The sequence below is a fragment of the Panthera tigris genome, chromosome B2, assembly GCF_018350195.1.
Source record: "Panthera tigris isolate Pti1 chromosome B2, P.tigris_Pti1_mat1.1, whole genome shotgun sequence".
Lineage (NCBI taxonomy): Eukaryota > Metazoa > Chordata > Mammalia > Carnivora > Felidae > Panthera > Panthera tigris.
This window is the reverse complement of record NC_056664.1, coordinates 36,584,632-36,608,619: the sequence shown is the minus strand read 5'-3', so window position 1 is coordinate 36,608,619 and position 23,988 is coordinate 36,584,632. Positions and strand designations below refer to the sequence as shown.

The window sequence follows — 23,988 nt, the reverse complement described above, 5'->3', positions numbered from 1 at the left end:
TAAAGTATACAATTCAATAGGGTTTTTTTTTTCTATTTATTTTTTAAAGACACCCTTTGAGCTTGTAGCTTCTGGGTTTATCCAAAAGAGTAAATATAATAATTGTATTTTATATTATTCTCAGCTTCAAAAATGTTCTGTAAATAAAAAGCCTATTATCTGCCTACTGGATAATTCTGATCCAAAACAAGCAGAATTACTCATTATATATGTTTGACTTCTTAGTCATGAAGTTTATCTCTTGAAAAACACTTCACTTTTTGTTACAAACTGTTGCTGTTTTCTGTAACTGGTCTTCATGCTTTACCACCATAATGACAGTGGATGCACCAAATGAAATTGGAGAGTCAGGGCAAGATCCCAGGTACCTTCTAATACATCAAAAGGTGAATAAATTTTATTTGGTGTGGTTTTACTCTAGTTATCTAGTTCGGATATTTTATCATATCTGAATTCTTGTTAAAATCAGCAGTCCATACAGAGTCTGTTAACCAGACATACTTACTTAACTAACCAAAGCACCTACTTACCTAACCAAGTTATAGAGAATTGACTTTTCTTCTGTACCTATCACATTCTCACATCAGAACTTCACTGCATATCCGTGTTATTTTGTAGTGGCAGACGAATTATGTCAAAAGTCCTGCTAGAAATAATTTTTTAAGTCTTTAAAAGATCTGGACTCCTATCCATCTGTCCTAAATAAAATGATACATTAAAAGATCTCTGACTTTCAAAGGGGATGTTGGGCAGTAGCCGCCCTAGCACCTCCAGTTTTTCCCTCCTCTGAGTTCTTGGAATGTGGTATTTTGTTTCGTAGGATTATAGTGAGTGTTTCTGGCTTTGGGCTGATGAACGGATAAAGAATATGTTGTGTGTGTGTGTGTGCGTGCGCGCTGATGAATGTGATAACGAATATGTGGTGTATATACACACATGCACACATACCTGTATATACACACACACACAATGGAATATTACTCAGCCATAAAAGGAATGAAATCTTGCCATTTGCAATGACGTGGATCAGGCTAGAGAGTGTTATGCTAACCAAAATAAGTCAGTCAGAGAAAGACAAATACCATATGGCTTTGGAACACTTGAAATAAGAAGTACAATCAGTCAGAGGGTGATGATAGTAATACTATGATTTTAGATCTTGAGAGAAGAAATTCAAATACCCTCTGCTTTTCCTGCCACTATTTCTTCACTCCTCCCCAAAATGCTGGTCATGGTCAAAGCATTTAGTTTTTTTCCAGGAAAGATGCTGATCATATTGGTGAGTTTGTAGGACTGAGAGTGGGCCACAGTTCAATGGAATCATTTCTTGTGTCTCTGGTCTCCCACTGGGCCCTAAGTGGTATGGGCCAGGACTAATTCTGTTAGAGTGATGTCCTGCCTTCCCTCCTTGTCCCAACCTCTCCCAGGCTTCTCCTCACTCCTTTTCTCTCTTCTGCCCTCACAACAAAATGGTAAGCATACCCATCCTTTTGTCCTTGGGCACTCTTACTTCCTCTTTTATCTTTTAGGGCAGCTGGGGTAAGGTAAGGTAAGCCTCAGCTCAGGGACAGTTCAGTGCCTGACAGCAGAAGCCAATGATCTCTTACCGCTCACTCTGTTTCGGTGGTATTATTGGGTTGATCCTTTCTAAAATTGTAGTGGTAAGAACCAAGAATAAGTTTTGGGTGTTGAAGAAGAGACAAGGCAGGCCACCTAGCTTGCTTTGGTTGAAATTGTTGAGGCATAACCAACTCGGGAATAGGGAGTGCTCCATGTCTTACGCCTTTTGCATAAGAGTTTTGGGCCAAAAGTTCCACTAGTGATCACGTATCCCTTCTCACTTGCTTCTCACTTGCTGGGACTCTCTTTGGTGTATACAAGAACCTTGTGGGGAAGGGTAGTTGTGGTCTAGGCTAATAAGATTTTATTCCTAAGTCCCTTAGGCATCTACCATTTAATGTCCTCTGATGCCTAATGCAAACCTTTCTCAAATCTTTTCTTGATATCTAATCTTCTATATTCATTTCTTCCTGGAGGTTAAAAAAATAATAAAGCATCTATAATCAAATAGGTATCTTTATTAGGAAGTTTATAGTAGCACTGTTAGAAACAGATAAGTATAGTCTATAGAGAATTGCCTGAGAGTTGGTGGTAAATCAGATAAATAATATCCTTTTGATAACAGCCTTCTTGATTGAACAGGTAAATGTCACGATTGTGTTCACTATAGTGAGATTTTAGCTGTATATGTTAGACTCACAGAAAAAGTAGAGAATTCATGGAGATTGGTTGGAACTATTTGGGAAGAACATGTTAAACAGAGTCATCCCTTTAAAACTGGTTTCATTAAAAGATTCCAGATGAAAAGCTCTGTTAGCACACCAAACACTTTACGGTTTTTATTGTTCTGTGGTCATAGACTGCCCCGGTCAGCTATCTTGTAAGATGCTTTTTATACTCACAGTAGACAGAGCTGGAGAGATAGCAAGGGGATGGATCCATACATATCTATTTTCTCCTGGTGACCAATAAACAACAACACTGTCTGCCTAATTAGTGTGGTTTCGTCTGTGGTGTCATCTTCCCCTATAACTGATACATTATTTTACTGCTGTCATATTAACCACCCTATCAGTGACTGTATAACTTTCGTGTGCACGTATTGGTTATTGACTTTAAACATCCCTGGAACCTCTTCGCCTTATCCTACTATTTCCATGCCATCTGGAGAGTGGTGGTCAGTAGCGACTGTCCTGTTTGCACATGTCTTCAATTTGAGGATGTGGCTCCTGGACACTTCATCAGTTCAGGGAGTAGAGAGGGTTTGGGAATGGTTTTCAGATTTTTATTTTTAATGGGAGCTTTTTTTTGAGGGGTGGGGGGTCTCGTTTCCTTTCTTGTTCTTTTACCCTTAGGAGAAATACCAGAAATTTGGGGTGAAAGGCAAGCCAAGAATTGTCAGTACAGTTGTCACAGAACAAAGACAGGACTATAGCAGAATCGAAAAACTCCACATGGAATTTGCTATATGAAAATCTGTTGAAACACTTTCAACAGAAGAAAGAGATTTTAGACATTTCTAGGCTAAACTCTGTCTTGGTTTAAACTATACCTTTATTTCTTGCCTTGGTGCCATAACTCTTTACTGCTCAATAAGAACAGCTCTAGTTTTCTGCCTGTTCCTGGCGCCAGCAAACTTTTTCTGGAAAGGGCCAGGTAGTGGATATTTTAGACTTTGTAAGCCATAGTCTCTGTCACAACTGCTCAGCTGCTGACTGGGCATGGCTGTGTTCCAATAAAACTTTATTTACAAAAATAGGCAGCCACGGGCCACAGTTTATCTGTGCTTAATCTATCCAGTTCCTTTCCTCACTAACAGCTCTGGTCCATACAGGTGGGAGCAAAGAATTAGGGAAGCCCCTTTGCCTTTTATAGTTCCAAACAATGTGAGTAATAATACCTATAAGCCTGTTATCAAGAGACATGAATATTAATATCACTGTTTAGTTGGGAGTCAGTCAACATGCATACCATGACTCAGTGGTTTTTCCTACCATGTGTATAGGAGGTGAGCCTTGGGGGCTGACACAAGGACAGGCTGATGAGAAAGCCTGGCAATGAGACTTCATCCCCAACTCTGACCCTGGTAGAGCAGTTTTACTTTCATCTGCCATGGAGATTGAGGTTCTTCTAAGATGTTGTCTGTGAAGGGGTTCTGCCACCAAAGAACATTTTTTAAAATGTTGGTTTACCTTTTTTTTTTTTACAATTAGTAAAGGATGCTAATTGTATCTACTAAAAGATATCTAATACTAATAGATACTTTCTAAGAAGTACCAAAGGATTTATTGTGTACTACTTTGTGATTATAGAAAAAAAAACAGATTAAAATAAAAGGAACCACAAATCATCTAAATTAAAATTCATCTCCCTGTCTTCTCCTACCCCACGCCCCATTAAACAGATTATAAATCTGTGAGTATAGGGTTCCAAGACCGAGGCAGAGTTGAGACCCCTGTCTCCCATCTGCCACCACTGCTTCTGGTTATACCGCATTGCTTCGGAATGTCCTTGTGTCCCTCAGAGGCAGTGGGAGAATCATTGGAGCTTTTCCTGCTCCAAATAGACTGAGAAGATCATTTGACCCAGAATGCCACTTGAGGCCACACTGTTTTCCTCTTCCTTGCTCACATTCCTTCTTCCTTTGAGCTACCAGGGGCCCCCAAGCACCTGAATGCCCCAATTTCCAGGGTACAAACTGTGCCAAGAGCTGGACTAATTCCAGCACCAACCTCTTTGGAAGTTATCCCAGATCTGTCTCCCAGCCTCTGGCACCTAAACATCGTCGGCTAGGTAATTGTTGGTTATCTGAAGAGCATTAGTTACAACAGTATCACGTGTGACTCAGACAGGCTCTCTTAGCCAGTCTCCTTCTGCCTCTCAACTTGATTATCAATGTTGACTATTGGGATTTGGTGCCAGAGTGGGAGGATACTTAGAAATCTGAGATCTTGCTACCTTGGGTATGATTTCTTCCCTGGCTTGTAAGAGTTGTTCATCTTTTCTGCCTGTACATTTCTGAAGGTGAGTCAGGGCAGTGATATAGCAGGTGAGGTGTGTGTGTGTGTGTGTGTGTGTGTGTGTGTGTGTGTGTGTTCACGTGCATGTACATGAACATACATACATTGGGTGCCTGCGTGGTATGAGGACTATGCTCTCAGGATGTCCATGTATATCCTATCAGCCAAAATAAAAAGAAAGTAAAAAGGGGGTTTGAGGGTTATGGGGCAGAAGGGAGATAAATGTTTGTTGTTCTTGGTGAGGAAGCACAAGCCAGATCAACAAAAGAAACCATTTAATTCGCAGAGTGCAATGTTCTAATGCATCCTCATGCTGTGTTTGAGTCCCAATGGCAAGGTATGGCTACATCAGGGCCTTCGACAGATTATGAGTGATTTATTCATCCCTGCCTCCTTCACTCAGATTTTCTCCTTTCAGCCATCCAATATCCATCATCAGAAAGCCCAGTTTCTATACAGGAGTTTACCCTGGTAGCTTGCCTGGAATACATTTTGAAGGATTAGTGTCCATGGCATGGAGACTGGCCCCTGTGCTCGGTACACTCTGGTGAATATTCATGTTGGCACCCGGGAGGGTTATTTCTAAAAGGGTAGTTCCTACAGAATGCATTCTAAAGAGGGAGTATTTTTCCCATCTGATGATCCTTCAACCAAACAAATGTGGGAGGGAGGGGAAGCTGTTCTGCAATGCTGGTGAGTATTTATGAGACAGAAAACTGAATTCTTCCATCTCCTGCAGCAGTGGGGGGGCACCTTGGCCCCTCTGAATTCGGAGCCTTTGCCCGGGCCTCCCACCGTGGGGAAAACAGTATAGGCAATTCCAGAAAAAAAAAAAAAAAAAAATGGCAAATGCCTGTTTAGCCTTTGGTCCTGTAACCCACACGAGTTTGATTTGATTACAGCTGTTTAGCAGTTAGAAAAGTTAGAGTTATTCATGTTCAGCTGAAAACGTTTGAATTAAAACTTATCATCCCAGCTTTGAAGACCTGGATCAAGAAACCTGTACTGAGCGGCCAGTGATCAAAAGAATTCCACTGAAAAACATAATTAGCCATTTTTTCCTCTAGCCATTACAAAAAATTCTATAAAATCTTGCTTTTTTTTCCTTAATTCTTGCCATTCTTCAAAAGCTTTCTCACATAGTTACATATTAAATTAATTAATTATCTTTTGTTTATAAGAACTTGTCATAGTTAGGATTCTCACTTTTATGTAGTGGTAGAGATGCCCCTATTATTATTCTCACTAATGTGGTCTTTATTTTAATGGTAAGTCATGTACTGCACGGAGGATTATGATTTGTCAGACACCTCAGACTTCAAATAGAATAATCTGCTTAAGTGTTTTAATTTTATAGCACTTGCAACTTATACAGTTTTATTTTTTCTGCTTTAGAGTCTAGTTTTGTGTTTTGTTTTTTTTTTTCATGTGAAAGCCTTCACAGAAGAATTTCGTGAAGGAAGTTCATTAGAGAAGGGACTGAAAGGGAGGCAATTTAGACCAGGTGAGCATGAGAAAAGAGTGCAGACAAGCATCTGATCGTGCAGGGCCGAGGAGGATAAATACTAGAGTTGGGAATACGACGGAGGGGGCAGTGACTTAGCAGAGAGGGGACATGAAAGAGGAACAAGCAGTGGCTAACACAGCTGGTGCAGTTGACGGCAGATGAGGGCCTCTATTGGATGGGCAAGTGCTTTCAAATCATTTTCGTCAAGAGCCCAGCACTTTATAGGTTGGGCCCTGTGGGGAAAAGGAGCTGATTCAAAGCTGGAACAAAGGTTGAAGCCCAGATCTGATTTGGGTGAAAAGGTCAGGCTGGTAAAAAAAAGAGAGACATAGGAAAATAGTACTGGCTGTGTTAAGAGAGACCAGGGGAGAGATTTGGTGAGAACAAAAATAAAGAGATTACCTGCCTGAATAGGAAGATTTTTGCCTTATTGCTCAGCCCTGCTGGAACGCTGTAATATTCAGAGTCAAGCCTTCCCCACCTTTGTTTTGCCTCTCCATTCTCTCCCTTTATCACCAGGTTGAGGTAATACAAAGATCTACCTGTAGCTAAATTGTGAGTTCTCCCACAGACACGGATTCCTGTGAAAACTTGACCTAAGGGAATAGAAAGGAGCTGTGGAGCTTATTAAATTTTTCTTTGGCTCTGCTTCTTGGAGCTTTGTAGGCTGTGTGCATGTGGACACATACTAGCATGTGGTCAGAGGAGGGGCAGGAGAAAAAGCTCAAGAGAAGAAATAGCAGTGAGCATTAATGTACTTCATAAATTTTCTCTTTTTTAAAAAAATTTTTTTAATGTTTATTTATTTTTGAGGCAGAGAGAGACAGCATGAGTGGAGTAGGGGTAGAGAGAGAGAGGGAAACACAGAATCTGAAGCAGGCTCCAGGCTCTGAGCTGTCAGCACAGAGCCTGACACGGGGCTCGAACTCACGAGCTGTGAGATCATGACCTGAGCCGAAGTTGGACGCTTAACCGACTGAGCCACCCAGGTGCCCCTTCATAAATTATCTCTTAAGTGAGACCCTGCAAAATGGAGTGGGAGTGGAGGACTGACTAGGGGGGTGTTTCAGCTTGAAAAGTAATTTAATGGAGCATTAAAAGATGGAGCTACCTGGGTTTTGTGAGAAAGGGGATTTATCTGTAGTTCCCTGTCTTCTCTCCATCATCCTCTCCTGTCCTGTTCCCCATAGCTCCTTTACTTCAACTCAGTAGAGCTTATGACATGCCCGGGACCATGGGGAATACCAAGACATTAGCCATGCATGATCCCTGCACTCTCAAAGCATGGTCAGGGTGGTTCCTCTTGGCTGGACTTGGTCTGAAAGTTAAAGGAGGGGCCTTTGGATAGTGTTATACAGGGAACCTGGAGCCAGGTGACACTTTACTCCCCTACCTGTTGGATGAAGACTCACACTGGGGCCATCTTATTTTACAGGGGTCATAAAAGTGAGTTAAAATCCGGTGAATCAGATCCCTAACACACAGCTGGTAGATCAGTGAGCTCTGAGCTCTTAAACATGCCAGCACCTTCTCACCCTTCGAATAATTTCATAGAATTGGGTACAGGGAACAGAAACGCTCTCACAAATGGATACTGTCCTCGGCCATTAACGGAAGAAACCAATTTTTGCCTTTTTAAATCACAACAGCCTTTCCTAGCAAATGCCCCTTAAAAGTGAGCTGGACTTGATATGCAGGGAGCCAAGCCCTGTGGTCTGGGTGGGGCCTCTCTGTTTCTACCTCTTGCACATCCTTTTCCAACCCTGTTGGTGGGCCAAATTGCACCCATGTCACTGATGTTATGTGTGCGTCATGATGAGGAAGCTGCTGGGATCAAGGAAGACGGCCTTGCTGCCGAGAGGGACATTGATGATGCCAAATTTAAACACAGGGAAAGATCTGTGAAAGCTGCACCCCTGCTCAATGTGTCACTGCCGAAAAGGTCTACAACATAATGAGACTTCACCTTGTAAAATATAACAAGACCATGTGAAATGGCTCCCGATGGTTTTGATGCCAACATTCTGCTTCAGGAAGGGACTGTATTGGAAAGAGGCACCTTGAAAAGTAGACGAAAACTGCTTTTCTTCTTAAGGGCTGTTTGGCCTGGACAAGATTTTCTCACATGTCCACACTGAGAGCATAAAATGAAAGAATTTCCGTCAAATTGGACTGTGTCGTATGGAATCTAGATCATAAGTCTAGGCCAAACCTTATTTATTAATAAAGGGTTTGCCAAGTGATTGAGTGAAATCTGTGAAAGATTGCTTGGGCAGTGTTTGGCCCCTGTAAGAAAATTAACCAAGTAACTTAGAAGAATAGATTTGCATTGAAAGCAGGAAATGTGCTGATTGTAAATTGTGGGTTTTTTCCAAATGTGATAATGCATGCAAAAACATTTTGAAGCCAGTGAGGTCTGTGTGAATGTGAGGTGGGATTATGATTAGTCTATCACTGTTCGTTCCAGCCTTGGTGTTTGTTGAACGTTGCAGAGGCAGCCATGCTGCCTTGTATGTTATCACCTAAAACTTGAAATTAAAACCTTAATCCCGCCAAGGAGTGAAATGATAGTCTCAATTAGCTGTTAAAAGTCAGGAGTTTTGTACTGTCTCAAACTCCTGGAAAGTTTTGTCCCATCCGCTATCCATATAGCCCTATCCTGCAGGCATGTTCTCCATCAGCATTTCTCTACTGCCATAGAATTTACCTGGAATGTAGGATTTGTAGGAGAGAAAGCCCCTTCTTTTATTCCCTCCCTTCTCAGTAAACCAGCCTGCACGGTGAAGCCCGAGTGTATGCTTTGCCCCATCTCCTCACTTTTTTTTCATCCTGGGGCTTCAGTGACTAAATGCAGAAACTGCATATGCCAGACGACCGAGCGCTTGCACCTGTCTTTTCCCTCACCAGCTGCAAGAGAATCTTGTTAGCCAGTGCCATTATTTCTTCCTCTGTTGGAGAAACCGCCCTCTGTGTCCAAGACATGGGCAATTCCGCGGTTGCAGACAGTGCGTAGGCTCTGTGATGCCCTGTGACTAACACATCTCCCAAGATCCCCTTCCGTCTGGCGAGCAGCCTGTCTCCCTCCTCCTGCTGTCAGAAGAAGGAGGGTGTCCCCTTCGCCCTGAAAGGCTGTAGGACCCCTGTGGTGGCCGCTCCTCGGGGGTTCTCATGTCTGGAATCTGCAGGGCAACCACCTGCTCTGCCTCCCGCACTTTCCATCAAACGTTGTTACTTGGCTCCAGTCTCCTGCTGAGAATCTCATTTTGGGCTCGTGGTCCTCCAGCAGCTCGTCTCAGCTCGACCTTGTTCTTCACCTGCAGAGGAAGCTGCGTGACTGAGCCCCGTGACAGCCCACAGTGAGGGTCTCTCTCATCTGTGGGAAAATTCCAGTTTCTCCCCCAGGAAAATACTCTTCCTCCGAAGCAGTATAATTCCTTCTGGCAGCTGTTGCCGGCTCCCCCCTGCCTCTCAGCAGCAGCGATTAGAGTGGAGCCTCTGTCATGATGTTTGTCTTCCGGCTCCTCACTCAGGAGAGTGAAAACTGGGCTCCCATTGCTTACTGAAGTTTCCCTCTGTGGCCACAGCTCCATACCCTTCTCCCTCGCCTCTATGTCTGCTGCATCTGTTCTTTTGCTTCACGACCTGTAGTCCCTCTCTATTCTGAAAGTCAGTCAGCCCCCTTTGGCCCCAGTTAACTCCTCAGCAGCTTCAAACTGGCCACTGCTCCAACTGGCCCTTGTCTTCCCTGACCCTGCCCTGAATCCCCCTTGTCACTGGTGGTCCTGAGTTATCAGCTACACTGAGTGTCCTGTCTCTGCAAGGCCCCCTCCCTCAGCTCTGCAGACCCCACAGAACTTGCTCCAAAGCTTAGGTTGCCTTTCCACCCCCAATGCAGCCCTGCCACTCTCAGCTTCCATCAAGAATCTTCTTTCATACTTGAATGAAGATCTCCATTCAAAGTGAGCTTCCTCACCATCCCTGTCCTTCACCTCCTATCTCTCTGGTCCTAGAGCCATCACATCATCCTCATCATGAGAACCTCTGCTGTAAGTTGAGTAGCTTTTCTGGCTCATGCACTCTCTGCTAGGAGCTTATCTTAGGCTCTTTGGTTCCAAGCTAAAGAAACCACATAAATATGGCTTAAGCCATATATGGCAAGTTTATTAAAATGATGGGGAGATTTCTCATAGAACACCAGGGCAGAAACTCTGGTGACCCTCATAGGGACTATAGTCAGATACTAGAATCCTGCTGGGAGCCCAGATAACCCTCCCTGGGCCACATCATCTGTCTTCTTTGTTTCTCATTGCAGGTAACTTTCTTTGCTTCTTTGTGTCTCTGATGAAAGAAAGTCACCCCAGAAGGCCTGCACTTTCATCATCTTATTTTAAGTGAACAGGACCAATTAAGCTAGAATCTTACGTAATTCTCAATTTTTGAGAAACGAAATTCAGTTGGTACAGCATGGGCCATGTGTCTTCCCAGCATGCACTCAGGTCCACAAGCCAAGCTCAGGAACCCCCTGTGTCCACCTTAGGGCTAGGCCAGAAACAGTTCTCTAAGAGGGAGGTTACTGTATAATGGACAGACATGCAAAGAAAAAACTAAAACTAAAAAACAAACAACCCATCACCTCTACTGCTGTCACAGCAAATTATAAAATGTTAGAACTGGAAGAGCCCTTAGAAACCGTTGAATCTAGATCTTTAATTTCACATGGGATGAAACTGAAGTACAAGTAAGTTAAGTGACTTGCCTAATGTCACTTAGTCAATACTCAGTAAGTATTTGTGGAACAGAAGAAAATTATTTCTAAAGAACTTAATTTCTCAAGATCTTTAACAAAGAATGGTCTCCAAACCTGTGAGGTCAGACTCTCTTTGATTTTGACCAAGAGATTAGAAATGGGTTTGATAATAAATTATGTTACTAATATCTTGGCAGTTCTCTTCTCTCAAGTTGCCTGCTTTTGCCCAAGCAAGGAAACATGGCAGCAGCAGGAGAGGTGACCCCAGGCCTTCCAGTGGAGTCTCCCACGAACAGCGGACAGTTAGAAACAGGCAAACAGACACTTGCTTCTGACCTAAAAGATACCAGTTCAGCGGAGAGGCTGTTGATCTCCACTGTTTAAACCTCAGCACTGTTCACAATCTGGCACAGAATTAATCCCTTAAGAAAGGGATGAAAAAAATGCCATTCAGCACAACATAGTTTGTCATCGCATGCATAATGCAGACTCTCCAATTAGAATGCTACAATTTGAAAACTTTCTTCACAGACTGATGAGAGAGCAATTATTTTAAAGAAGGGAAAACTCAGTCCACTGGGTTTGCCTCAAGTCACTTCTGACTCAAGCCGCAAAGACAGGAGTTTTGAAAACATATTCACTATTGAATTTTGTATCAAAACACCAGCAAGGAGAGCAATTAGTTGCTGTAAACCGAACCCCGGTAATCAATGGTATGCAGCCAGCCAGGGCATTTATGGAAGATGTAAGCAAAATCACATCTGCTAATCAATTACAAAAAGCCCAGCACTTCACTGCTTTTAAGGGAAACTCCACAATGAGTCTGAGGGAAAATGGAGGAGACAGTGTTTAATATCACCAGCATCTCATGCAGTGCTCATTAGGTAGAGGGGTTCATGGCAACAGCTGAGTACAGACCTGATCTGCACCAATAGATCTTGGCCAGCAGCTTCCTTTATTCAGCCCCTTTTGAAAATAGCTTCTGATGTCTGGGTGGAGGTGTGTAGATGTAGGGGGATATGTTTAAGAAACTCTTCTCAGTTAAGGTCAGAGGGGGTGTGTCTGCCCTGGGCAAGCTCATCGGGCAAACATTCCTTGGCAGATTACAAATCAGAAGTATCTGTGTGTTGTTGCAGGTGCACAGACGTGGGAACAGACTTTGCTGGCAAGGAAAGAAGTGAGGGAGTTGGTGGGTTTTTCAATTGTGCCTTCTTAGAACAAAATTCCTCTCTGTGGAAAAAAAGAGATTGAGCCAATTTTTCCTGTAGTGTCCTTAGACTGTGCTTGCTTTTTTCAGTTGAATCAACAAAGGTATTTTCATGCCTGGCTAAGCCGAAATTCCAAGCAAATATGCATCCTGGCACATGAATTAGAATCTATCTTAAAAATTCCAAAGTGTAAGTGGCTTGATAACCTGAGATCCATCAGTGTCCCTTCTCTACTCAGGAGTCACCATGACCCCCCATTTCCAGCCCTCAGGGACTCTTAATAGAGGAATAGAAAGGAGATGTCTCAACCAGTGTGTGCATTTGGCTGCTGTTCAGAAAAAAGAATTTAGGCCAGGAGAAATTATTGAAGTAAAGATCGATAGAGTGAGCTAATAAAAATTAATATCTTCAGCATGCCAACTATGATAGGCAGCAGATTAATATCCGTCAAATATAGAGGGCATCTTGTAAGTCATTAACAAAAGGATAAATATAAGTAGAAAATGGGTAAAATGTTCAAGTTCAATGATAAGTGAAAGGCTGCAAATTAATGACAGAGATTTCATCTATCGAATTGGCAGTGTTTTTAAAGATAATACATGATTATCAGCAGTGACACACAGAAACAGGCATCTCTTATGCACTGCTGGTAGTATGAGTATAAATTGGTTCAGACTTTTGTTTAGGGGAAAGGGAGAAGCGTGCAGCTGTTTGGTAATCGCGTCGAGGCCTCACGTGCCCTGCTCCAGCTTCACCCACAGAAGCTTTCACAGGCAACAGTCATAGATGCAGTGTAAGGACGTTCATCACAGAGTTTTACTAGCAGTGTAATACTGTCACCTACCTAAATGACCACTAATAAGAAACCGATTAAATAATTTATGGGGCATCCATACAGTGAAATTCCGTGAAGCCAGGACGTGTGATGAGGAAGAGTATTTGATAGATACAAAAGAAACGTATTCATAATACGTCGTTAAGCGAAAGAAACAAGTTACAAGAAAAATTGCACCATGTCTATGTGTTTACACCTGGAATCACAGGTGATGTTCCTTTTAAAACAAACATTTGTCTCAGAACAAGTTGGAGGGCTTATAGGAAAAGCTACTATGGGACAAAATGTGTGCAACCTTAAAAATTCTTTTAATATCCTATTACTCCCAAGAATTTCTACCAGAGCATTTATGGTGCTTACTTATAACTGGTCTTCCTTTTTATCTTCTTCATATCCTATCTCCCACATCCCAGTATTTTTCCATGAAATATTTTGGAATCTAGTTACATTCTATCCCAAAAGGCTTGATTATTTTCATTTGGATACACTGGTAGAAACACTAACTCATGATTATCCAGAAGGATAGGGATTATCATAAAACTGGCTCTGCATCAATGATCCAAAATCCCCTTGAGAAAATAACCTCAACATTGTCTCCCAAAAAGCCTGTTACCAAGGCTGTTAAGTGAAGAGAATGATTAATTAATTTGAAGGGGTTTTTTTCTTGTTTTTAATCTACTCTGGCAAAGTTATAAGTTATTTCAGCCCAGAACATGTATGAAACATACACTATGAACAGAACCCATATGTTCAGAGTAGAATTTTTTAAAAAGAGAAAGATCAACAGTCTTTCTATAATCTTTACAAGAGCTAGACAAACATAGAAACAAAAATTACACTTTTACAAGTTACTCAACATGAATGTAAATTAACAAGCTAACTGCATAAAAGTGCTAAGAAACTAGAATAATATACAAGGAAATGACTAATGAGGGAAATGATTCGCTTTCTTACCAGGCAAACTGGTAAAGAGCAGAATTATTAGACACTTAAAAACAATAGGGTGGAATCCTGTCTGATTCATTCAGAGTACTTTGAGAGATTAAATACTCAGGTGAATTAAGGTGAATATTCAGATAGATTAAGGCAAACTCTGTTTCTGCTTTGCTTAAAAGATGAATTCCAAAATATTAGGTAGTGTGGGTTTAGTCATTGATAGCAAACAAAATTACACTTGAAAATAAGGAACAAAGGGTAAGGGGAAAGGGGAACACAGTGGCATTTCTGATCCCCAATAATAGCATTGTAGGTGACACTAAACTGAGCTTTGCAAGGGTGTTTATTGATTATAATCACAAGATTAAGGAGAAATAATATGAACTACTTTTGTAGAGTCATAGGTGGCAGGTTGTAAATTGGGACCCAGGCCCATAAACTGGGAGTAAAGAAGCACTTGGCAGAAGGATGACAGAAATGGGCTTTGGCCAGGATACCAGGTTTGATGAATCCCCTGTATCTGCCAACACTAACTGAGTATAGACACGTTACCCAACAGTGTTAAGCCTTACTTTCACCGTCTATAATTTGATGAGAGGGGTGCCTGGGTGGCTCAGTCGGTTGAGCATCTAATTCTTGATTTCAGCTCAGGTCATGATCCCAAGGTCATGGGATTGAGCCCCATGTCAGGCTCACTTGCGCTCACTCTCTCTCTCTCTCTCAAATTAAATATTTTGTATTTAGATGGAATATATAAATTAAATATATATGATATATATATATAATTAAATATATATAATTTGATGAGAAGAATAATGCTTGCTAAGGGGATTTTTGGAAGGATTTAATAAGATAAATTATATAGAGCACTTAACACAGGGACTGGTACACAGTGTGAACATTAAAGGTATGTTGACTATTATGATAATAATCGTCATAACAAATAAACATTCATTGAGTATAGGCTCTTTGAGACACTGTGCCAAGTATTGGGTATAGAAAGATCAAGAACACATAGGCTCTGCCTTTAGGGAGCTCACTTTCTGTTCTAGCTGGTGGAGGAAGCAAATGTGCATGACCAAATATAAAACGGTAAGATATCCTGTATGGGAAGGACTTTGGAAGCTGAAATCATAGAAAACAGTGGTCTCTCGTCCCTCACCACTGTGGCACTGTCAGAAGCAAAATGCTGGACCGAAGTCTAATCCTGTATTGCAATTCTTAGATCCTTTTTTCTTATTGTAGGTTTTAAATTGAGGAATAATACACATACAGTGCACAAATCTTTTATATATAGTACGAATGAGTATTTACTGTGTGTATACCCATGAACTACCACTCAGTCAGAGTCCTCACATTTCCAGCATCCTGGAAGGTTCCTTCATACCCTTTCCAATCATTACCTCTCCCAGAGGTAATCACTGTTCTGATTCCTGTCACCATGGATGAATTTTGTCTCTTTTGAGCTTCATGTAAATTAAATTACATAGTCTATGCTTTGGTTCTTATCTGGGCTCAAAAGGAGATAAGAAGAACAGAGCCAAAATAATCAATCTCTAAATAATAAAAAAGTTTTACTAATGAATATGTTTGCTTGTATCTCCAAATCAGATCATTATACTACAGCTATGCAAAAAGTCTGCTAAGAATGAGAAGGAATTTGAAACATGATAGTTAAGGTCATTGGGACTTACTAGTTACTACCAATTAGAAAGCATCCCCATGAACAGGAGTCTCAAGGATATCACTTTTGGTCAGCCCAGTCAACTGGAGATGAATCAGGAAGGAGGATTTGGGGCCATCTTCTCACCGATAAGCCAACCAAAGAGCTTTGACAGAGGCTGCCTGAGATTGGGTGACTTGTGAAATAAATTCCTAAAAAGACACTGCTTCTTCTTCAGACTGACTCCACCTCCTCCTACCATACTTTTGCTGGGATTCTCTTCCTTTTTCCAGTCCTGGAAGTGTGGTGGGGCAAAGGAGGCAGGGAGGAGGGGTACAGCAGACATGGATTCACTCATGCCCACAGCCTCAGAAAACAGCCAGTGAGAACATTCACAGCATTCTTAACGTATTTTTCTTTGTTCAGGTTATTACTTTGGGACTGTGATGATCGAAGCTATAGCTACTACGTTGAGGTTTCCACCAACCAGCAACAATGGACCATGGTGGCCGACAGAACTAAAGTCTCTTGCAAGTAAGTTACATCATTTCTCAGAATTTATTACAAGTTAAAAGAGTCTTATCTGATGAATTCAGAAGTTTCTAATGAAGATTTGTGGAATCACCAAATTACGTTCTTATTTGGAGGTTGAAAACATCCTAATGATCCTTCATTTCAATTTTGACTATTAAGTACTTCGGTGAGAATTTATATGCTCAAACAAACTTTCCTTATTTTGTGGTTTGAACTTGACTCTTGAAAGTGACATGTAGGGGCGCTTGGGTGGCTCAGTTGGTTGAGCGTCCAACTCTTGATTTCGGCTTGGGTCATGATCCCAGGGTCAGTCGTGGGGTCAAGCCCTGTGGAGCCTGCTTCGTATTCTCTCTCTCTCTCTCTCTCTCTCTCTCTCTCTCTCTCTCTCTCTCTCCCTCCCTCCCTCCCTCCCTCTCTCCCTCCCTCCCTCTCTCTCTCTCCCTTTCTCTCTCTCTCTCTCTCTCTCTCTCCCCCTCCCTCCTCCTTTCCCCCTCTCCCCATCTCACACTCTCTTGCTCTCCCTCTAAAAATAATAATAATAATAATAATAATAATAATAATAATTTTAAAATAAATAAAATAAGTAAAAATTAAAAAAAGAAAATGGCATGTACCTGAGCAGGGAAAAGAAGGATTTCCATATGCAATCCTCTTTTGTGTCCCTGCCCCCATCACTGCACACTACCTCTTTAGAACTTGTTTCTTCCTTCGAGAATTTTGCTGATGTGATACACACTTTAGTAGTTATTCTGGGACTCCATTTTCCAGCCACATATGATTCTCAAGGTTAGCTTTAAATATTTATCTCATCTCAGTGTTAGCTACACTGTTACCTAAACCAAAGAAAGCTTGATATGTAGGTCTCTAGTCATTTAATGTATATGGCATTGAGCCTCTGCATTTACGTTGTTGTAGGGGAAGCTAGGAGGAAGGATTATGTGGGTTCTGACTGGCCTGAGATCATGACTAGAATGATTATTTACATGTGTATATGCCCATATAACTCACTCAGATCAAGATTAGCATGTTTCCAGCATCTTAGAATCATACCTTTTCCCAAACATTACCTAAAAAGAGCTCAGTGCCTTTTTGTGTAGAGCCAAATTCACTGGGAGGCAAGGTAAAGAAAATAGCTGTGATTTCTCTTTTTTTTTATTATTGAAATATGATTCACATACCATAAAATTCACCCTTTTAAATGCACAATTTAGTGATTTTTAGTGTATTCACACTGTTGTACAGTCATCCCTACTATCTAATGTTTCAAACATTTTCATCCCCCCGCAAAAGGACACCTCCTACCCATTAGCAGTCTTTTCATCTCCTTCCAGTTCCCACAGCCCCTCACCACTAGTAAGCTCCCTTCTGTCTCTATGGATTTGCACATTCTGAACATTTCATACAAGTGGAATTAAATAGTATGTGATCTCCTCTAGCTGTTTTCACTTAGTACATATTTTTTTTCAAACTTATTTTTTGTGTTGCAGCACGTGTCAGCATTCCATTCCTTTTTACTGACTGAATAATATTCTATCATATGGAAATATATATGTCACATTTTGTTTATCCATTCATCAGTGGATGAACATTTGAGTTATTTGCACTTTTTGGCTAAAATGAGTATTTCTGCTGGGACATTCCTGTGCAAGATTTTGTATGAACATACGTTTTCAGTCCTTTTGGATCTATTCCTAGCAGTAGACTTGCTGGGTTTTATGCTAACTCTGTGTTTAAGTTTTTGAGGAACTGCCAGACTTTTCCACAACAGCTGCACCATCTTGCATTCCCACAAGCAATACAGGAAGGTTCCAATTTCTTCACATTCTTGCCAGTACTTGTCACTGTCTATCTTCTCGTTCATGGTATCCTAGTGAGAGTGAAGTGGTAGTTTAAATTTGCATTTTCCTCGTGGCTAATGATGTTGAACGTCTTTTCATGTACTTACTTGGCCAGGATTTCATAATAGCATCAATAACGGCTTGTTTGATGCAATGTCTGACACACTTACCGTCATTATTATAGTACTTATCTTAGAGCATGTTTAATGTTTGCATTGGTTAAGGTAACACTTGCTGCTGTGACAAAAAGTGGCTTCAACATTCCAATGCCTTAACACAGTAGCTATTTCTCAATCATGCAACAGTCAGTAGGGGTGTTTGTGGTTGTCAGGTGGCTCTTCTCCACACATGACTGAAGAACCCAGGCATCTTCCTTCTTGTGGCTCTGCCCTCTCCTAGGGCCTCAGCAGCAGCATCTGCATCTGGTTGGCAAATGGGGAAAGAACAGAAAGAAGGTATACCTGGCTCTTCTGAACGGCCTTGGCCTAGGTGTAGTGACCATCCCTTCCACTTATATTCCACTGGGGAGAAGTAGTCAGTTACCACATTGGATGCTGGTCGGGCTGGGAAGCATGGCTCTGCTGGGCAGCCACTTCTCAGTGGAGCACACATCTTGTGGCCATCTCTGCGATTGGATGAGAAAACTAGCAATTATTCAGTAACTAGTATTCCATCACTTTCCTGTATTTTGTCTCATTTTTTCCTGAATATAAAACACCTTGTGGGATATTGTCCTCTCTTTCTAAAAGAGAAAATGAAGGGCTCTTTCCATTGTACCTCAAAGCATTACTAAAGAGGGTTAAACCAAGCTAGATGATGGAAACAGGGAAATGAAGTGATTACCTTATTTCCAAGCTCCCAGAACCCTTTCCATACAATAGGAAGGCCTTCAAGGCCCATGAACAACTGCCCATTTATCTTTTCAGAGCCATTGCTCATTGAGTATACAGCTCACAGGCCAGACCCTCTGCTTCCCCATCTTTTACACATCTCACTGGTTACCATCACCCATCTTGTCTGTCATTTTATGTGTTATAAATTAGATTCCTCATCTCTTTATGTCCCCCTACTGAAGGTGTTATACAGTATGAGTTTTTGACAAGAACTGGTTGACTAACTGCTGACACAGATACATATTATAATGGTTTTATATTTATTCAAATGGGTTTTTGCTTGATTCAAAAAGGCATTCACTCATTAAGTCCTTCCCATTAGCTTTGTATTAAGTCATTGACATCTTCCCCCCCCCCCTTTTTTTTTATATTTTATGTCCATTAGTTGGTGGATTTAAATAATTTATGTTTTTAACCTTCCATGTTAGCACATATATGCTACAGCAATAGGTGTTTTAGAGATTAATAAATAAATAATATATTTTAAGAGTAAGAAGGCAAGTGCCTGTTAACCCCCTAAGAATCAGTGGAACCAAAGGTTATGATTTTATGTTTATAGGTATAACCCAGATCTGTTGTGCCTTTCATTTTTTAGTTAGGTATTAAAAAATATAATAGAAGATATGCAGATGATAAAACAGGAAAGCCTTCCCTTTTTAACTAATATACTCTAGAGCAGTCCTTGAGAAGATTCTACTAGCTTCAAAAATTATAGCCTGCTTTTTATTGAAATAAAGTATGTGAGTCATGTTATGAATGAAATTCTATAGGATCTTTAGAGATCACAGCCCTGCCTCTTGATAGCACTCTACCCATGTCAGGAAATTAAATGACAGACTTTGGACAGACCTGGAGAATGAGATTCTCCAAATGTCTTCCCTTAAGACCCTATGCTCCTAGAACAGGACGTTTTCCTTTATTGCTACCCTGAGTCCTTTCGGCTATAGCTGAAGCTTTGCTTGCTTTACTTTTAGGATAAAGGTTTATTTACCATCACAGGTAGCCATGTTTTTGAATAGGCAGATTTTGGGTGTTTTCCAGCTTTTTCGGAAATAATTGATATATAACATTGTGTAAGTGTATGGTATTCAATGCAATGAGATATATAGCAAAGTGATCACCACAATAAGTTTACTTGACACAACTACCATCTCACATATCACATAGTTACAGGTTTTTTTTCTTGTGATGAGAACTATTAAGATCTCTTACCAACTTTCAAATATGCAATAGTTTCGTTTGCTGTAGTCACCATGCTGTACATTACATCCCCAGAACTTACTTATCTTGTAACTGGAGGTTTGTGCTTTTTGATCCCCTTCACCCATTCCCCCCCCCACACACGCCCCTCTGGCAACCACCAATCTGTTCTTTGTTTCCATAAATTCGGTTTTTGTTTTTAAGATTACTTGTTTAAGTAAGATCATACAGTATTGTCTTTCTCTGTGTGACCTTTTTCATTTAGCATAATACCCTCAAGGTTTATCCATGTTTTTGCAAATGATTTTCTGAAATTACTTTTTACCCCTCTTTTTTCACATAATATAATTCTGTACCTTTTAGCTTTATTCCAAAGACGTCACCTTCAGTCTTTGATTCCTTTTCTCTACTGTCTTCTAAATTGTTGAGCCCTACATCTGTTTTGATACAGTAAGGCACTAATAGCAGTTTTTTTTATTATAAATGTAAAACATGCATGAAAGATTAATTTAAACAATACAGGAAGATAGAAGTGAAAAGTAAAATTTTATCTTCCCATCTTGTGCTCAGAAGTACTTTTGACTTTTTTTTTTTAGTTTTCATAACGTCTCAACTATAAATAATATTTTTATATCTGTTTATTAATTTATCAGCTTTATTAACTTAACTACCTCTCATTTTTTGTTATATTTTTCTCTTTAGTCCTGCTATTACTTACCTTTTAAAATTAAACAATATACTGGGGCGCCTGAGTGGCTCAGTCAGTTAAGCATCTGACTTTGGCTCAGGTCATGATCTCATGATCCGTGAGTTCAAGCCCCACATCGAGCTCTGTGCTGTCAGTTCAGAGCCTGGACCCTGCTTCAGATCCTGTGTCTCCCTCTCTCTCTGCCCCTCCCCCACTCATGCCCTGTCTCTCTCTGTCTCTCAAAAAAATGAATAAATGTTAAAAAATTAAAAATTAAATTAAACGATATACTTAAACCTCTATTTTTTGATCCATCAATTGTAGATAGTATTTCTTTACTCTCCCTACTATGTATGAAGAAATTACCACCCTACATTTCCCTTTCCCATCTTCTGTTAACTGTCCCACCACATTGACATTTTAAAGATTTATGATACTTATTTTCTGTTGGGTAACTTATTTTCTGTTGGGTAACTTATATTTAACTTAAGTTAAATCTTCCATGTGTTAACTATAAATTGGTCCTGAAAAGGGAAAGCCAGTAAAACCTCATTATAATATTATGATTATGTAAACATTATTCACTACAGATCTATAATTCAGTGGATCTATAGTAAGGGAAATATTATTCTATATCACTAAACTTGTGTCCCTCTTGAAACAATTGTACTGTGTTCAGATCAAATAGATTTGGTTTTCTTACAAGTGCTCAGAATTATTCTACAAGTAATAAATAAGTAGCTTCATATTAGCCAGCTTTTTGTTTTCTTGGAGTTTCTAATTACCTCTTTTTTCCTGTTTACAGAAGCTTCTGGGACACACTATTTGTTCATTGGTTAATTTTGAACAGACTGCTTCCTAGGCCTATATATATATAGCTTACAATTCTTTTTCTTTCTAGGTTGGTTTTCACTTTTTCTTGGATTTCTTTTTCTTCTTGTAGCATGTGGGTAAAGGGTTAACAAACCCGTTTGCTTTGCAGTGAGATACTGACCTTGGGCCCAGTTACCTTTTTAGATCTTTTCTCCTGAAAACATGATAGAAGTAGAATGTCGGCTATTAGACGACATTGCTTATGATGAAAATTACCCCTAACAAATTGCATCTGGCCTGGAAAGACTGTAAATATCTGGTTGGAAGCTATAGCTTTGGGTTTCCTGAGTACAATAACTTTTGTGACTGGGCATGTCCCTTGTGAAAATTCTAGGATCTTTGTTTATGGAGCTATTACAAGAGATAATAGTTTGGATTTGGAATGTGGGGTTTCTAAGCCAGAGTGGCTCCACCCCTGCCCACTCACCTGAGCTGTCCTCTTGTGTGCCAGCAGGAATAGCTCCCGTACAGTTGCATAGACCACTACAAGGACTCCCACTAAGGAGAAATGCTTGCTGCTGCTCTAGTGGCATGGTCTTCTGTTCGCTCCCCTGCATGAATCCGAAGCCAAGTAGAACTTGGTTGGGTCTCAGTCAAGATCTCTCAGAGGCATTGCACAGAGTAAATGTATTCAGAATTGTTTTCAGAAACAAAGGGTATGTAGAAGGCAAATTTTTAGAATTCTTGCATGCCTGAGTCATAGTTTGGGTATAGAACTCCATTCCTTCAGCATTTTGAAAGCTTGGATTTATTGCTGTCTTGCATCTAATGTTGCTGATGAGAAATCTGATAGAATCTGATTCTTCTTATTTGTAGTAATGTATTTTTCCCTATAGAAGCCTTAGAATCCTCTCATTATTGGAGGTGTTAAATTTCACAATGATATGTCTGGATGTGGACCATTTTCATTTATCCTGCTTAGTTTGCTTCATTATGGAGATCTGCCCAGCTCCCCACTGATTTATAAATAATATTTCATCCACCTGCCATTTTCTAGAAATTCACAAAAATTTTGATTTGCTTATATCCTTCCCTCCAGTTTGCAGCACCTTTATGAGTGTATTTCCTTTGTATTTCTTTGATGTCACCTCATTGGTTTTCAGGAAGGGAGAAAGGTCAGTGTGCCTACAGTGTCATCCATCGTGAACCTGAATTCCCTAAAGCTCTATTACATGGGCTGTTGATACTCCCCAGTGACCCTAAATCCTTTGCCTTTCCTTCCTTGTGCCTGGCTGCCCTTGTCCCATGTTATATAGCTGTCTTTTTTCCTGCTAGCATGTACTCCTTAACATATTGACCTCATTCATGTTCATTTTTTAACCATTTCTTCACTTTGTCATGGTCCCATTGACTGATAATTTTGTCTGTAGAAGTAGTAATGACCTCAGCCATTATCTTTCCAAGACTGTGCCCTTTGCAAACGTTTTGGCAAATATAAATAAATTATCAGATATAAAGAATTAATCATTGATAATACTGAATTTTTTTCCACTTGAGAATTCTATGATCATAATTTAGAACTACCTAGGATTTCTAGTTTTTAGCTGAATTTGCTCACAAGCTATCTGTCTGCCTGCCAGATATATTATCCAGATTCCCTTTTAAATAAGTTTTTATCTCCAGCCTAAGTGTTCATTAAAAATGTTGTGAAAGAGTTTTTAATAACTTAAGAAAATACTTATATAATAAGATATTTTTAAAGCAGAGTACAGAACTGTAAGAGTATTATATCACAAGTAGAAAAAGAAATATGGAAGAAGAAAGCCAGATGGAAATACACCAAAATGTTGTTAGTGGCTGCCTCTATGTACTGGGATTATGTAAAGTATTTCTAGTTTTCTATATTTTTGACCAATTTACATATATTTCTTTTACAATCAAAAAGAAGACTGTATTTGAAAAGATTTTTTTTTCTTGCTGCAGCCATAAATGTTTTGTAGATGTTTGTCCTTGCCTTTATTTGAGTAGCATATGCTAGCAGAGTGCATGGTTTATTCACTGCCAGCAATAAATTAAAGAAATTAAGTAAGTGCTGTCCATAGCAATATCCTAGTAGCTTTTCAGAACCTTGCAGCCACTTACCCCAAGCACGAGTTGTGCTTTCCTGAAAAGGACACCTGAGCTGCCTCTTCCCGTGAGCCTCTTAAAGCCCCATCCTGGGAGAGTGCCTCCTCCTTTTGCCTTTCCCCAGGACTTCAAAAGTCCATTTCTACCTGGGTGTTCCCTCTCATAGAGGTCTGGCCTGCTTGAGACCTTGGAGCAGTCCCATGGATCAGTCAGTTTCTATAGCATCTTAACTTTAAACGTTTCTCCCCTGTGCGTTCCCTGAGGAGCACTTTGACAGCCTCAGTCACCTGGCAAGGCCTCTGTGGGGTCAGTTCACCTTCTCCCTGGGCTTCAGCATGATGATATTAATATGCGAGAAGCAGTGTGTCCCCCTTGCTGAATATACTGTCATTTAGTCCTGGCGAAGGGCAACTCTTTCT

At 40.4% G+C, this 23,988-nt stretch overlaps 1 protein-coding gene and 1 long non-coding RNA gene across 8 annotated transcripts in view; one reads left to right on the top strand and one right to left on the bottom strand.

Moving 5' to 3' along the window:
* Positions 1–23,988, top strand: part of BTBD9 (BTB domain containing 9) — a 413,561-nt gene that overhangs the window by 315,883 nt on the left and 73,690 nt on the right. For all 7 annotated transcript variants that reach the window (XM_042986255.1, XM_007085235.2, XM_042986256.1 and 4 more), the window contains exon 9: positions 15,903–16,010. In XM_042986255.1, the coding sequence (XP_042842189.1) occupies positions 15,903–16,010 (108 nt within the window). The remainder of the gene's footprint in view (positions 1–15,902; positions 16,011–23,988) is intronic.
* LOC122238620 lies at positions 18,070–22,374 on the bottom strand. The gene is made up of 2 exons (XR_006217621.1): positions 21,930–22,374; positions 18,070–18,473 (listed from the first exon to the last, which is right to left on the bottom strand). It is a non-coding gene; the product is annotated as an uncharacterized LOC122238620 (long non-coding RNA).